This window comes from Oncorhynchus gorbuscha, linkage group LG13, assembly GCF_021184085.1.
Source record: "Oncorhynchus gorbuscha isolate QuinsamMale2020 ecotype Even-year linkage group LG13, OgorEven_v1.0, whole genome shotgun sequence".
NCBI classification, from domain to species: domain Eukaryota; kingdom Metazoa; phylum Chordata; class Actinopteri; order Salmoniformes; family Salmonidae; genus Oncorhynchus; species Oncorhynchus gorbuscha.
This window is the reverse complement of record NC_060185.1, coordinates 41,654,569-41,671,815: the sequence shown is the minus strand read 5'-3', so window position 1 is coordinate 41,671,815 and position 17,247 is coordinate 41,654,569. Positions and strand designations below refer to the sequence as shown.

Sequence of the window (17,247 nt, the reverse complement as noted above, 5' to 3'; positions counted from 1 at the left end):
TGGAAGAACTGGGACATTTTCATCTTCCAGGAAGTGTATACAGATCCTTGTGACATGGGGCTGTGCATTATCATGCTGAAACATAAGGTGATGGCGGCAGATGAATGGCACGACAATGGACCTCAGGATATTGCCACGGTATCTTTGTGCATTCAAATTGCCATCGATAAAACGCAATTGTTTTCGTAATTTATACCTGCCTATACCATAATCCCACCGCCACCATGGGGAGCTCTGTTCATAACGATGACATCAGCAAACCGCTCGCCCACACAACGCCATACACGTAGTCTGAGGTTGAGAGGCCGGTTGGACGTACTGTCAGATTCTCTAAAACAATGTTGGAGGCAGCTTATGGAAGAGAAATTAACATTCAATTCTCTGGCAACAACTCTGGAGGACATTCCTGCAGTCAACATGCCAATTGTGTTGTGTGACAAAACTGCACATTTTAGAGTGACCTTTTGTCCCCAGCACAAGGTTCACCTGTGTAATGATCATGCCGTTTAATCAGCTTCTTGATATGCCACACCTGTCAGGTGGATGGATTATCTTGGCAAAGGAGAAATGCTCATTAACAGGGATGTAAACAAATTTGTACATATAGAACATTTCTGGGATCTTTATTTTCAGCTCATGAAACAGGGGACCAATACTTTACATGCTGCATTTATATTTTTGTTTAGTGTAAAATAGCACTTGTATCTACCCTTACATTTCACTCAAAACCACACACCAATTTTCCCCTAAAAAAATGTTTTTATAAAAAGTTTCTGAAAACCAAGGAACGCTGAAAGGCTCCCAGCACTTGTGCAAGCAGTTCCCACACAGGAACGACCCAATTAGTCCACAGCGTGACTGTCATCCATCTGAAAGAGAGCGTCAGCTGCCCAGGACTCCTGGCAAGCCAATGGGACTGGAAGTTGGAGCGGCTCGCTGGCATCGACAGGCCTATTAACTCATCTCATCGCAGTATGGGCAGCCGATGAAGTGAGATGATGACTGAAATCAAATTAAATTAGGAAGTGTGAAACAGCCTGGTGGTGAGTGTGTTGGGGGAGATTAGACAGAGGATGAGGCTTGCCTCACAGACAGACTAGTCTGGACTGGGCACACCTACGTTGTGCACAGAGACCTCTGGAGGCCTCTCCCGTCGCCTGGCTGTGTGGCAGAGGAACAGCCAAGAAACAAACGTTAACGGCCTACGCATTCATTGATCTTAAAGGATAGGCGTGAGAAATATGGTTTAAACTCCACCCAGCCTATCAGAAGGCAAGGTGAAGGAATTACCATACTGTTTAAACCTATCAGATCCTTTGAGATCTACAGGAGTGCCCAGGCCTTAGGGGTGGATTGGGATTCAGCATGAGCCTGTGTTGTCTAGTACTGCGCAGGACCCAGCCAGTGCCTTCAAAACAGCCCATTTAATAATGCAGCGATCTCACATTGAGGAGTCCAAGGAAAACATTTGAATAAAGGCTTTGAATGCTTCACATGAACATGACTAATGTCCCATCTCATGGCACAATGGGGAATTTCTCCTGCAGACATATCGGTACTAGGACACTACATGATTATGACGACAGCGCATCATTTTTTATCCCTGCTCTAGGAAACTTGTGGAAGAGCAGAATAAACTTAATGATGGTCCAAAAACATCTGTATTTAGAGATGGCACCCTCTATTCCTGTGCAACAACAATTATGATCAATTGAATCAATCAATTAACACAATCTAATCAAAATAATAGTCTAAATAAATAAGCCTGGGTTCTAACGAGTTTTGGGAGATGCCATCATTACATTAGAATTTATATTTAACTAGGCAAGTCAGTTAAGAACACATTTTTATTTACAATGACGGCCTACCCCCGGCCAAACCCTAATCCGGTAAATGCTGGGCCAATCGCGCGCCATCCTATGGAAGAAGAGTGATTTTCCTGTGGTGATAAGTGTCTTAGATGCTCTGCTGTTCACGCAGTGCTGAAACCACACCAAAACACAAGCAGGGGCCAAGCAGCACACACTATTCCCTGTTCTCACAATAGTGCTTTTATCTGGCCACATCTCTTCCTAGATTCCTTGCATTCCTTTTTCTGGAGAAAATAACGAGTAAAAACACATTTAAAAAAATATGTTTTTAAATCAGGATCTCACCGATTTTTCACAGCCAACCTTGTGACGTTCATATGATCGAACGGTACGATGAACTCACCGATTATGGGGTGGGACCGGTGGGGGAAACAAGGGGAGATTGTGTTATCTTATACCGTGCATTCGGAAAGTATTCAGACTCCTTGACTTTTTCCACATTGTTATGTTACAGCTTTATTCTAAAATTGGTGAAATTGTTTATTTCCCATCAATCTATGCAACAATACCCCATAATGAAAACAAGGTTTCATTTTTTTTGCAAATGTATAACAAAGTTCAGACCCTTTACTCAGTACTTTGTTGAAGCACCTTTGGCAGCGATTACAAGCTTGAGTCTTCTTGGGTATGACACTACAAGCTTGGCACAACTGTATTTGGGGAGTTTCCCCCATTCTTCTCTGCAGATCCTCTCAAGCGCTGTCAGGTTGGATGGGGAACATCACCACACAGATATTTTCAGGTCTCTCCAGAGATGTTTGGTCGGGTTCATGTCCGGGACCTGCTGGGCCACTCAAGGTCATTCAGAGACTTATCCCAAAGACACTCCTGTGTTGTCTTGGTTGTGTGCTTAGGGTCGTTGTCCTGTTGGAATGTGAACCTCAGCCCCAGTCTGAGGTCCTGAGTGCTCTGGAGCAGGTTTTCATCAAGGATCTCTCTGTACTTTGCTCCGTTCATCTTTCACTCGATCCTGACTAGTCTCCCAGTCCCTGCTGCTGAAAAACATCCCCACAGCATGATGCTGCTACCACCATGCTTCACCGTAGGAATGGTGCCAGGTCTCCTCCACATTGAACTCTTTCGCCTGAATACCAAGCGTCATTCTTGACTTCATCAGACCAGAGAATCTTTTTTCTCATGGTCTAAGAGTCCTTTAGGTGCCTTTTGGCAAACTCCAAACAGGCTGTTATGGCCTTTTAAATGAGGAGTGGCTTTCGTCTGGAGACTCTGCCATAAAGGCCTGATTGGTGGAGTGCTGCAGAGATGGTTGTTCTTCTGGAAGGCTTTCCCATATCCACAGAGGAACTCTGGAGCTCTGTCAGAGTGACCAACATGTTCTTGGTCACCTCCGTCGCCAAGGCCCTTCTCCCCCGATTGCTCAGTTTGGGGGGCGGCCAGCTCTAGGAAAAGTATTGGTGGTTCCAAACTTCTTCAATTTAAGAATGATGGAGGCCACTCTGTTCTTGGGGACCTTCAACGCTGCAGAAATATTTGAATATTTGTGCCTCGACACAGTCCTGTCAATTTCAGAATAAAGCTGTAACGTAACAAAATATGGAAAAATAGAAGGGGGCTGAATACTTTTTGAATGCACTGTATGAGGAGAGTCAGTCACCGTGGACAGGAGGTGCACTGCTGCGCTGGTACTGCCAGGACTTGCCCACCACCTCAAGAGGAAAGGGTAAGCAGCAGAGAATGAAAACAGGAAACATGGATCGCCGTCTGTACACGGAGGTGCTGTGGTGGGGAGAGGGTCAGTAGGTCTGGGGTATGGTAGAGAGACGGGGGGGGGGGGGGGGTGCTCATTCAGGCTTCCTGTCTTGGCCCACTTTTTCCTGCCCATATCCTTTCTGCCGAAAAATGCACCCAGCTCCTCCCCTCTTCCTCCACCTCGGGCCTAGTACCCGGTGCCAACCCAAGCAGACCTCACAGCTCCAGTTCCCCTCTTATAATGTTTCCTTCGCCAGCCTCTTCCAAGTGGTCCCAAAAGGTCCATTTTCCCCCCTACCCAAAGACAGACAGAGACACACATTTGTAGCCGTTTGACACTAATAATGCTCTCCTATTGAGAACGATAGCTTTAAATTGATATTTTGAACTAAAAATACTACTTGCCACTTCCTGAAAAGTTACTCACTTCACATTACGTCATACTACACAGACTGTGTGAAAACAGTCATCCAACTATGCACTTTAAAAATACACATTTTTAGGAAGCAAATGTGAAAACCTACATACAGTTGAAGTGGGAAGTTTACATACACTTAGGTTGGAGTCATTAAAACTCGTTTTTCAACCACTCCACAAATTTCTTGTTAACAAACTATAGTTTTGGCAAGTCGGTTAGTACATCTACTTTGTGCATGACAAAAGTAATTTTTCCAACAATTGTTTACAGATTATTTCACTTCTAATTCACTGTATCACAATTCCAGTGGGTAAGAAGTTTACATACACTAAGTTGACTGTGCCTTTAAACAGCTTGACAAATTCCAGTAAATGATGTCATGGCTTTAGAAGCTTCTGATTGACTTAAATGATATCGATTAGCCATTAGAGGTGTACCTGTGGATGTATTTCAAGGCCTACTTATAAACTCAGTGCACCGCTGCTTGACATCATGGGAAAATCAAATGAAATCAGCCAAGACCTCAGATTTTTTTTTGCAGACCTCCACAAGTCTGGTTCATCCTTGAGAGCAATTTCCAAACGCCTGAAGGGACCACGTTCATCTGTACAAACAATAGTACGCAAGTATAAACACCATGGGACCACACAGCCGTCATACAAGGAGGAAGAAAGGAGACGCGTTCTGTCTCCTAGAGATGAACGTACTTTGGTGCAAAGTGCAAATAATCCCAGAACAGCAGCAAAGGACCTTGTGAAGATGCTGGAAGAAACAGGTACAAAAGTACCTATATTCACTGTAAAACGAGTCCTATATTAACATAACCTGAAAGGCCCCTCATCAAGGAAGAAGCCACTGCTCCAAAACCGCCATAAAAAAGCCAGACTACGGTTTGCAACTGCAAATGGGGACAAAGATAGTACTTTTTGGAGAAATATCCTCTGGTCTGATGAAACAAAAATAGACCTGTTTGGCCATAATGACCATTGTTATGTTTGGAGGAAAAAGGGGGAGGCTTGCAAGCCGAAGAACACCATCCCAACCTTGAAGCACGAGGGTGGCAGCATCATGTTGTGGGGGTGCTTTGCTGCAGGATAGGCTGGTGCACTTCACAAAATAGATGGCTTCATGAGGTAGGAAAATGATGTGGATATATTGAAGCAACATCAAGATATCAGTTAGGAAGTTAAAGCTTGGTTGCAAATGGGTCTTCCAAATGGACAATGACCCCAAGTGTAACAGATGTGAAACGGCTAGCTTAGTTAGCAGTGCGCGCTAAATAGCGTTTCAATCGGTGACGTCACGTGCTCTGAGACCTTGAAGTAGTGGATTTTGTGGAGCGATGGGTAACGATGCTTCGTGGGTGACTGTTGTTGTGTGCAGAGGGTCCCTGGTTCGCGCCAGGGTATGTGCGCCCGGGTATGTGCGAGGGGACGGTCTAAAGTTATACTGTTACACAAGCACACTTCCAAAGTTGTGGAAAAATGGCTTAAGGACAACAAATCAAGGTATTGGAGTGGCCATCACAAAGCCCTGACCTCAATCCTATAGATATTTTGTGGGCAGAACTGAAAAAGCGTGTGCGAGCAAGGAGGACTACAAACCTGACTCATTTACACCAGCTCTGTCAGGAGGAATGGGCCAAAATTCACCCAACTTATTGTGGGAAGCTTGTGGAAGGCTACCTGAAACGTTTGACCCAAGTTTAAATTATTTAAGCCAATTCTACCAAATACTAATTGAGTGAATGTAAACCACTCTCCACTATTAGTCTGACAGTTCACATTCCTTAAAATAAAGTGGTGTTCCTAACTCACCTAAGACAGGCAATTTTGTTACTAGGATTAAATGTCAGGAATTGTGAAAAACTGAGTTTAAATGTATTTGACTAAGGTGTATGTAAACTTCCAACTTCAACTGTATTACTAGTGTCCCTCAAAAGCAACAAGCTGCAAAAGCCATAGAGCGTAAAAGTGAGTGGGTTTTGGTTATACTATTTCTACAGGTGTGAACTCCGCCCCTTTTAAAACGTCAGCACACTAAAAATGGCCCTCTGTTTTACAAATTTGCTCATATCTCTGACGTCAATATCTGCTCCCATGGAACACTCACTCCACACCTCTAAAAGCCTGGCATGGTTGGGAAAGGAAAAACAAGACAATCCCTCCAGCATGGCCACTCTTCCTGTCTATGTGAACAGAGAGACAACATGGATTAGACCAGGGTTGTGTTCATTAGGGCAGCATTAGCATAGCAAAATGTTTCACAAAGAAAATGTGTTCTTCTTGGACAAGTTTAGGTAGTCCCTCCCCGTTTAAGTCAAGAGTTTTTCCATGGTCAGGTCATGTGCTCAGAAAGAAAACGCAACACCTTACTCATGACCAAAGTATGACAAAATACAGTGAATATAAAGCTGTCCAGAATCAAACTGGTAGGCCTAAATATTTTTCCACTGAATGGGTATATGCTACTTTATTGTCCATCTACTTCTCATTGTCTCATGTCTATTAAGACTCCATTATCACTTCAAAACCTCCAGCATTGAGCTAGTCAAAGTCTATGACCTCACCGACAGCAGGCTTTTGTTCCTGGGGGGCTTGGGCTAGAAGACAGAACAGCAGGTGGTGGAAGAGAAATACTGGCCAGAGTGTGGACCCTGGAGTCCAAAGGCCATGGCTAGCATAATAAAACCTAAACCCCATGCTACGTTGACATACAAGCCTCCTTTGTCGAGACAGTTTTGTGCAACGTCCCGTGAGGAAGGACTCCTATCTGCTTTGTGTAACTAGTGTAACTAACTTCCTGAAGAAGTGCTGATGTCATAAAAGCACTGTAAAAGGGCAAGCACATCTGCAGCTGAATTCATTTGTGGTTTCTCTACGCACATTCACACTAATGAACCTTGATAAAGAAGCTATGACACTGTAGAAATGTAATACAGTCTTACAAGACTAGGTTTTAGTTCACCTTAACAACAATAGTAGGACCTATAACCAAGATGTAAACGACAAGGCTGTTCTCTGGGCCCTCTGAGAACGATCTGATATCCGTTTTTGATTCTTGCATCTGCCAAGAGTGTTGATGTTTTCATACTGTTGTCTCTCAGGTCATGACATAAATGACCAAAGCAGAGGCATCTGAGCTAAGAGAACACTGACAGGCAGGCGGCAGGCAGGCTTTCATCTTCCTCCGGCTGAGATAGAGAGAGGAATTCATCTCGGAGAGCAGCCTTGAGGCTTCGTCTGTTTGATCCAGAGGAGTGAACAGCGCTCCAATAACATATAACATGACTTTGAGCAACCGGTGTTACTTCCAAGAACAACTGAGGAGCTTTTTCCCCATCACAACCAGTGTCTGTCACAAACAAACGTGCGTGTCCTCAACAGCTACCTCCATGTCAATGAGCTTTCAGGAAGGAGCACAAATCCCCTGGAGATGCTTTTCGTATCGGCCCCCTTCCCCCACTCCTCTATACAGAGCCAGAGTAGCCTACACTGTGTTGGCACTGAAAGGGCAGTTTTGGTGCTTTGGCCCCGCTAGTACACCTGCTCCAGAACTCACATCATGTCCTGCCAGTGTTGAACTGACCCTGAGGGGTTTCTCAAGTGGGGATTCCCTTATTCACAAATTACTAATCAATGTTCTCCACCAGCTGTTGAAGGCCATTCATGATCAATCATTCACAACAGCATGCATAGCCTCTATCACTATAACCCATGATATTTGCAATAACACTCGTGCTGCGATAAAAATGTGATGGTTGTGTATCAATAAGTGATTATTAGTCCGGACTAATCATGTATGATTCGTACCGCTGTATCTTATGTCCCTGGCGATTCGTATTTTTAAAATTTGTTTATGTTAATGATTGTGCAATCCAACCTATTACTAGATAAGCTGCTGTGTCCAGTAGCAGTCTAGAACGTATTTAGCCGACCATGACACACATTGCAAAGCAGCTGGCCTACCATAAATGTATGTCTGACATCGCTATCGTCCAAGAAAACAACACTACAGTCAGATAGTTCGTTGACATTCTAGTCACCGTGAAAAACGTACGCGTGCTTACGTTATCTAATGACTATAGAGAACGGGCTACCGTGAGAAAAAAAAAATGGGGAAACGTCCGATCAGTCCAGGGAAATTCGTTAGCAAACTATAGCCCAATATACTTGTTATAGCCTACACTAAAAACATGCATCTGACTGGAGTCTGGACTATCCTATAACAAACCATATCCTACACGGCCAGCTTAAAAAAACACCACCTCAATATAGTTTAATGATCATCAACGAATTTAGAGCGAACATGAACATATGCAGTATCTTACATTTCCTAAAGAAACTATCCTTTTAACAAATGAGTTCGCTCTCACCATAAACATGCATATCTGTTGCGACTGTAACGCAATAATGCTAAATGGGAAGAAAAAAAACAAATCGATATCTGGAAACCTACCATTTTACTAAGATCCATAGTCTCAGAAAAATGCAGGGTGGCTGTGAGATCAAAGACGAAGCGGGTCGCTGGCAAAACTTCCGACACAATAGTCTACAACTGGGAAAGAAGAAATCTAGAAACGCTTATGAGGGAAAGGGTGGTGGAGTGGGGCCGTTAACTCAACATGTGTCCCGATTTGGTATCAAATTCTCTCCTTCCGTGTCCATTCTACTCTCCCCGGCCTTACGTGCTCAGTTGACGGTGGGGGCTCCCAGACACAGCATCCGACTGTCGATAAGCGGAACCGAACCGTCTATAAAACGACACACGAGAACGTGTACGGAATGCTGAATCGATGTATTTCCCTCATGTTTCATACCATTTTAGATTGCAGTATTTAAAACGACATGACATTGTGTAAGCATCGAGTATTTAATATCTGTCCGGGGCATTTGTGTTAACAACAGCGTGCTCTCACTGAGACAATAGGTGTAGACCGGGGATGGCACAAACCCCCGCCCAAACTAACCTCGTTCCTCACCACGTAACAAATTATACAATCCCGAATCAAAAAAACGAACTATCAAATAATTTATGAGAAGGCGAGACACCAGAGCAGCGCGGCTCGGACACACTACAAATAATCATGATGGTAAACAATGTAACTTTCCATCACCAGTATAACAAATCATCAGTGATTGGGTGACTGCTTACATGTGGCCATAACATTACTCTCTGATGTATGTCTATGGGCCATATTGAAATATGTGCTTTACGAAAAGTGTACCCTACAGTAGCATTATTAAAGTAAGTCACTGTCAATATCAAAGATATGCTGTGACTCTACTGCAAAAATGAGCCGTTTTCAGTCTTCAGCTATGCTGAGGCAATGTGGCTATGAACGTTAGCCGACTGGGTAATTTTAGGTAAATAGTGCCCCCCGCAGGTTACTTTATATCAGAATCATGAAATGATTGCACTGTCTGGAACCTTCACAAAAGAAATCGAACAGCTCAGATAATTTCAGATAGCTATTCAAACGAGTAGGCTCCTTCAATTATAGAAAAAGCACAAACAAGTCAATATTAGCCCAAGCATATCATTCTTTAGTAATAACCTCAGCAATGTGGTACCAAACACCAAATATTTTTTGGGAATTGTTTGCACATCATGCATGAAAAGCACATGAACAAATAAAGTTACTATTATTATTATAACTACTAGGGCCAACTGAGGAGCATAGTCCACGGTAATCAATATTTGACCCATTTTCCTGCTGGCAGACTGGCTGCTCCACACAAACAGTCACTCTTCAGACAAAGCCTGCTCTTCACCACAGTCTCTTCACTTCCTGGTACTGTGTGGGTGGACCCACCGACCACTGCTTTATGGAGAGGCTGCAATTCTCACATACACTACTCTAGGCCTTTGAGTATCATGTTTACATTGTAGTCAGTTATATAATATTGATTGTTTACAAAACTTGAGTTTCTCTTTTCATCTGAGTCCCCATACATTGATTCCGCCTTTTTGATGGTGGTGCCGAGAACACACACACACCAAGTTTCAAGGGTGAAAGTCCCCTTTGTCTCAATTATGTGGGTGTAACGGATGTGAAATAGCTAGCTTAGTTAGCGGTGTGCGCTAAATAGCGTTTCAATCATGATGTCACTTGCTCTGAGACCTTGAAGTAGTGGTTCCCCTTGCTCTGTAAGGGCCGCGGCTTTTGTGAAGCGATGAGTAACGATGCTTTGTGGGTGACTGTTGTTGATATGTACAGAGTGTCCCTGGTTCGCGCCCTGGTTCGCGCCCGGGTATGGGCGAGGGGACGGTCTGAAGTTATACTGTTACACGGGCAAAGTTCATATAATGACCAAAAATCAACTTACTGGTAGGTCACGCTGGCATTTCATTGCGGAGTCTGCCCTTCTAGCCAGACTCAGGGCATACCGCTACTGTGTGTGAGAACAGTATCCACTAAGCAATACTAGTTTTACTCAATAATATCCGATAGAAATTAGATCTAAAAATCACAAGTATTATTGTAATAATGAACTTAATAATACAAATGTAGGTCCTTGTGGTGATGTAACCAAAGCATCCAATGTCCAATTAACTTTTTTTCATTTGTAAAATATCTAATCTACTCCAAATTAAATGCCAGAGTTAATGCCATTGTGATCTCATCTCGGCACTTTGTTCCAATGGCTGACCTGCCACTCATGTCCAGGACTTTTTTTACATTTACAGCCGGTGCAATGAGGCCACAGCCCAGTGCCTGCTGGTTTTGCTGCCTCGGTGGTTTTAGTGGGCCGGGCCGCTTTTGCTCTCCCTGTGCGTGTGTATGTAACTACCTCTCTCTGGTTATAATGACAGGGTACAAGCACAGGGTGGGTGTAACTTACAAAGGCAGGGAGAGAAAAAGGAAGACCAAGAGTATTTGTAACAGACAGAGAGATTAGAGAGTCCACCCTGCTGTGCTGCTCATGCCCAAGGGACATTCCACAGCTGCCAGGGCACCACAGTGCCCCACTAAAGGGGGCAAAGGCATTCTCTTAGTCAAGAACTAAACTGTTAACATTGTCCAAAAGTGTCAGAATGACTCTTACTCTCAAAAAGCAGAGACCCACCATCTCAGATAGTTTTGAAATAGTTTCTGTTAGAAATATAAGAATATCATTCCTGCAACATCATTTAGTTTCATTTATTAAATTAAGCATAATTTAGAAATTAAGCTAATTAATTGCACCAAAATTGGCTAATTAAATTTATAGGGTTCATATAATATTCAATAAATATAGTACCGATATAGTACCGATTTGGACTAAACGGTTTTCTAACAATGAGTAAGACATGAGGAATCCAAAGAAATTGTCACCCACGGACACCCCACCCCAATAACAAGTATATAGCATCAGTTTTCCATGTCTGACAAGCAGTATGGAACTGCAGCTCAGAGTATTGTTTCTTCAATACTAATGAAAATGAATTTGGTGATGTTTTTTCCACTGTTCAGTTGAAAGTCATTGAAGTTGTTAGGTTTATGTCCCAGCCTACATCCTGATATTACCAGGTTCTGGCCACTAGACGGTGCTGTTCCAGGTGATTACTCTTATTTTATAGGCAGCTTTTGACAATTTCTTTGGATTCTTCATTGAATATTATATGAATGCTACACATTAAAATGGCCAATTTGGGTGCAATCAATTAGCTTAATTTCTCAGAGATCTAATTATATATTATATTTCAACCAAATAATGTTGCAGGAATGCTAATCTTATCTGTTTCTAACAGAAACAATTTAAGATGGCGGGTGTTATGGCTTACTGAAATGACATGGAACGACCCATACCGAATACCCAGAGGCAGCCTGCCTTGTAGAGCTGTGGGATGCAGCAGACAGGCAGGAACGATCTGAATCTAAATGTAAGGCCTTAATTATGTAAGCCACACTGCTGTGTGGTGGAGTCGATCTCATGATGTATCCCACAATAGAAAGCCCAGTCTGGGAGGCCCATGAGAGGTTCTAAAGTGGGGTGCCGGGCTGAACGGAAGTAGCCTTCCCACAGACGCAGCCATGTTTCTCTCATTTCAGATGACTATCCAAGACAGACACTCTGTCATTGTAGCAGGCAGTACTTAGCTATGGTTTCTGACCACAACAGTGGTGTTCATCACCATGGTGCATTCCAGGGAAGATGGGTGGAAAAACATCAACATGTAGTCTAGGCCTACCAGCCTATTTCAGGAATAAATAGAAACTAATTAAACCAAGACTCTTTTATTGTTTCAAGACAAAGTGCCTGTCTTTCCAGACGAGAAAGAGGTGGATAGCAGCTCTCCCCTGGAAGTTAAATGGTTAGTTAAAGTGGTACGGTTATCAAATGGAGGTGGACTGCTGAAACGACTAAAATAGTTTCTCAAGATGGTCACTGAGCTCATTTTTCAACAACTGTGCCATTATGTTTCATGACCGATGAGAAACTCTTACGTATAGCAGCACAACTGTGACTCCAGAGAGAGGCCTTCATAAACAAGCACACCATAGATTAATTCCATCCACAAACAGAGAGAGCATTACTAATTTCAGGTCTCTAAACATGTCCTTATATGTATGCTGTATGTGTTACCTGGCCCTGGGCGAGGTATTTTTATAACTCTGCAGACAAAATGACGGAGCGAGGACTCAGAGTCTGAACACACCCTTGTTGTTTACCCGACTCTCAGGCTTTAAGCCTCGCCGACATAGTAGCCCTGGGACCCATAACTTCACCCGTACCAATATCAGTCTACTCTAGAGACTTGTTCTGTGTCAATGCATTTCTATACACCATAAAAAGACTCCATGTTTCCAACTCCTACGGTCATTTGTGTAACCGCACAAACAGATCTGGGACCAGGCTAGATTGTATTAGAGTGCTTGTGCCTGAACAGAGGAGCTGGAAAGAGGTCTTAGAGCAGAGCCAAACTGGTGGTTTTGGGACAGTGGTGAAAGCCAGCAGATTCAGGCAGATCTGAGCTAAAACATATCAGATTAACTCGGGATGATCCCTGTATTAAAGCACAAACAAGATTTCACTGATTCCTCCCTGCACCACAGAAGAGCTTTACGGACTGCTGACAAAAATCTACCATAACAAAAACAACTGCCATAACCAGATTAGGAATCATATGCAATTTGAGCAATTTTGAGAGGAATGGGGTGTGATTGATTTTAGGTGAAAGCCTAAACTTGTCTATGCCACAGTCACAGAACACTACAACTACAAGAGACAGCAAACCTCTGCTCTCTGGATCAATCTTCAGTCCCGTAAATGAGTGCTCAAAAGCTTACTGATTCATTTAGCAGTGGTCGTAGTAGAAGATGGGAATAGCAGGTTGCAGCAACCGCTGAAAAATATATAATCCGGCAGAGCATGGTCATTTAGAGGCTTGATTCACCTGACCTACTTTTTTGACTGGTCTGGGAAGAGGGGGGAGAGACCGCCAAGCAGGAAGTGTCTTGTCCACACAGCTCAGTAGCTTGCTTGAAAAACGAGCATGCGTTTTTTCTGGACTTCAGCTCTTGAGTAACAGCCTGTCAGCTCCCATGGGATGGATAATTCATAGAACATCCAAACCATTAAAAAAAGGGGCAATCTGCATTTGCTACATCCATTTTTGGATTTATAAATGACAATATGTACCCATTGATTCTAGAAGAATAGAACTTAGAAATGCCCCATGAGCTTAATTCAACTGTCCTACCCCATCAAAACCTAGAATAAACTTGTTTCACTCCAATGTTTGTAAACAAACACTATATAGCCTCAAAATATGATTAAAACTAAAACATTTGATATCATGGATAGTCCTTGCATCCATAGTTCTGTCTATGAATTCTCCAGCCCCATCCCTCAGTTTGTTTTTACAAACACTTTTTTAGAACTGCGGATTTCCACTTAAAACCGCATCAACAAACAGTGCTGCTCAATTCCACCATTTCTTCCTTCCTTTCCCACAATTTATTTCCCTGTATCAAAGAAAAAATGATAGGCACACCCAGCTCGGTCTCACACACCCCACCCAGTATGTAGGCTGATTGCACTTTCCAGAACCCATCACAATATCCCAGGTCAATAGTTCTAGTGCTGTGTCCAGGAGTCACTAATAGGCTTTTACTGCAGTTCGATACATGGTAGTGGTATTTATAGATAGTCCAGGCAGACACACACAGCATTTTTGCATACCTCTGAATAGTCCAGTTAGACACACAGAATTTAGCCGCTCTCGCCACAGTTGTGGGCGTCACCTCTCCTGAGATATGGTAAATCAGACCTGTTCTTATCAGGCAGATTTCCTCAAAAGGACTACATTTGTGCTCATAGGACTAACCCATTTCAACAGATTTTGATCTTGCACTGAAAACCCAACACTGACGTCATGTCTCTATAATCTTTGCAATGTCAATTTTATGTGATGGCATATTTTCTGTCTGCTCCTACGGGTGCTAGGCTATTTGAGGCATAGCCATCAAAAACTCATATTACATATGTTACTAAGAATGAGGAGGGATGATGTTGGCTTGCTGTTGTGTGGTGGTACTACTGCATTGTACTACAAACATCGTAAACAATGCATTTCTGTAAACACTCGCTGATTTAGGTCAAATTGGCGCGCATGGGTCATGAGCAATGCTCACAAAAAAATTCCATGGAAATTCTAACGTGCGAGGCAGCACCAATCAGTCAAGCAGATGATTCATGACATGTCTGCACGTTCTCACACTGAAATTATCATTGCCAATTTCACGCAACGGACGGTTCGAACTCGAAGCTATACCAGAACTATTATAATATCTTCACATTTCTTAGTCCCTTCTAATTATGTAAACGAAATCCCGAATTCCCACTAAACAAGTGTTTTACCTGACCGCGTTCAAAGTTCTCCTTTTCAAGTTCGAAACTGTTGGCACCACCGGTCCGACGAATCAGCGCTTTGTGAATTGGGTTCGGTACTTGCTGCATGGAACTCTTCACTCGGTCCATTGTCTCTTTAGAATTTCCACTGAAAAAAATAATATTTCTACAATGTCATCGTCAAATTATTAATGAAAATTGACCATAATAGTCCATGCAGTCGACCAATTCAGGAGATCATTTCGCCTGGCCACTGCGTCTCCCTCTGTAGGCGATGTCATGTTTTTAATCTGGGGTTCGTAACCAAGTAGAGGGTGGGATTTTACTAGTTGCGAAGTGGTCAATACCAGTTGGATGCGTTAATGTGCTTTGAATTTGTTGACAAACGCAGATTTGCTTTTGCCCAACAAGCTGTGTAGACCATAAACCAAAAGTACAGCTATCATGCTTGTAAACAAATGATAGTGTTCAGAAAATAAATAAATACATGTTTTAATAATGCAGTGTTTTGCATTTAACTGCCAAAATGCTGTTATCAAGATAATTTTCTTAGTAGGTGGTCAGTTGTCAGTTTGTGCGAGAAATGGGAGCTCATGATGATATTACAGTTTCCCACTAGTAATTACCATTTGGAAGGCCATTCAAGTGGATTTTTCCCAGTCCTATGTGGTAAATTCCGACTCCGCACTTGATTATGAACACAGCGTTAAACCTGATGTACAGTGGGGTTGCTAGTTGTACTAAACTGATTTTAAAATAGAATCCCCATGCTCTCATGTTGTTACCCTTTCTCCCTATGTAGTCTAAATCAGTTTTTTTGCGAAGGTGTTGCACTGTTTTGACACTGATGAACCATAGAGTTGCCCAGAACATAGAGATACATAGAACTCATTTTTGTATCTGTGCTATTATGTTTTAACCTTTATTTAACTAGGCAAGTCAGTTAAAAACAAATTCTTACTTTACAATGACAGGCTACCCCGGCCAAACTCTCCCCTAACGCGGACGACACGTCTGTGACAGCGCCATTGACGCATCTCTATTTTGAAGGAGTAGTTCTTCTTCACTATTGGCTGATCCTTTCTGATGACCTGATTGGACATGACTCCAGCAGGGTCACCAGGAAGGATCAGCCAATGAAGTTGGAAGTCCAACCTGGACTCAGAGGTCAACATAACATAGTACATGTCAATCCGGGACACACTAATTAGTATATTTTAGGTTTCATATGGTACTGTAGGTATTAATTTCTGATTATCCATCATTCATGTCGTATGATATGTTACGAATTCCAATTCGTATGATATGTTACGAATTGTAATTTGTACAGTATGCTACAAATTTGGTAAACCTATGATGTTACAAATTCCAATTGGTTGTGGCTAAAATTAGCTAAATTAGGGGTTATGGTTAGGTTAAAGGGTTAAGGTTAGGATTAGATAACATGCTAAGTAGTTGCAAAGTAGATAAAAAGTAGTAAATAGTTGAAAAGTTTCTAATAATCTAAAAAGCTAAAGTTGTCCGCGATGACAATCGAACACGGAACCTTTGGGTTCTTAGAAGTTCACTAGACCTTTGCCTGATACATTTCATACTAATTTGAGTATCCTGGATTATAACTTAATATGTTACTTCTACTCTATGAGACCAGGCTGGAAAGTCCCACCCAGTTGACTACATTTAAAATGGTGGAAGCCCTCAATGGTGCTGACCATGCTAATATGGTATTTTGGCCACGCCTTTTGGCCACTAGAGGCCTCTATCATTCTCTACGGCCCAGATGCACTGGCTGGAATTCCGCTGTTGTTGAGCTGACCCCAATTAGTTGACTGGTCGATTTCTTTTGGTCGTTAGGCTGTTGGTCGACCAAGATTGTTTTAGTCGGGCAGTAACAAATATATATTTGTGGCCATCTCAGTGAACTAATCCGTTGCGGAGGCCAAGACTAAATGCCAATTTATGCTTGATTTGAAAATGTGGTCGTATGCTCCATATGGAGGGTGTGAGGCAATTGTGGAGCCTCCAGAGGCACGCAGAGGCCAAATCGAGCTCTGTAAGGCATCACCATGGGCCTCCCAAATGTTGTAACAATGCGGAGGGCACCACCCTCTTTTTGAAAGATGCTGACCAGACTCCTAGAGCAGTCGATGTGATAAATATGTTGTGTTTCTTGGCCCAAGCAAGTCACTTCTTATTATTGGTGTCCTTTAGTAGTGGTTTCTTTGCAGCAATTCGACCATGAAGGCCTGATCCAAGCAGTCTCCTCTGAACTGTTGATGTTGAGATGTATCTGTTACTTGAACTCTGTGAAGCATTTATTTGGGCTGCAAATTCTGAGGTTGGTAACTCTAATGAACTTATACTTTGCAGCAGAGGTAACTCGGTCTTCCTTTCCTGTGTCGGTCTTCAT

The 17,247-nt window shown here is 42.7% G+C and overlaps 1 protein-coding gene across 4 annotated transcripts in view; it reads right to left on the bottom strand.

Annotated features, from left to right (window-relative positions):
• The window catches only part of LOC123992885 (huntingtin-interacting protein 1-like), a 47,773-nt gene extending 32,770 nt beyond the window's left edge, over positions 1-15,003 (bottom strand). For 2 of the 4 annotated variants that reach the window (XM_046294495.1, XM_046294496.1), the window contains exon 1: positions 14,847-15,003. In XM_046294495.1, coding sequence (XP_046150451.1) covers positions 14,847-14,966 — 120 coding nt within the window. In that variant the 5' untranslated portion in view covers positions 14,967-15,003. Of the gene's footprint in view, positions 1-8,457; positions 8,906-13,273; positions 13,382-14,846 lie in introns of those variants that run through there. The other 2 variants (XM_046294497.1, XM_046294498.1) reach the window with 2 other exon arrangements.
• Positions 15,004-17,247: the final 2,244 nt, after the last annotated feature.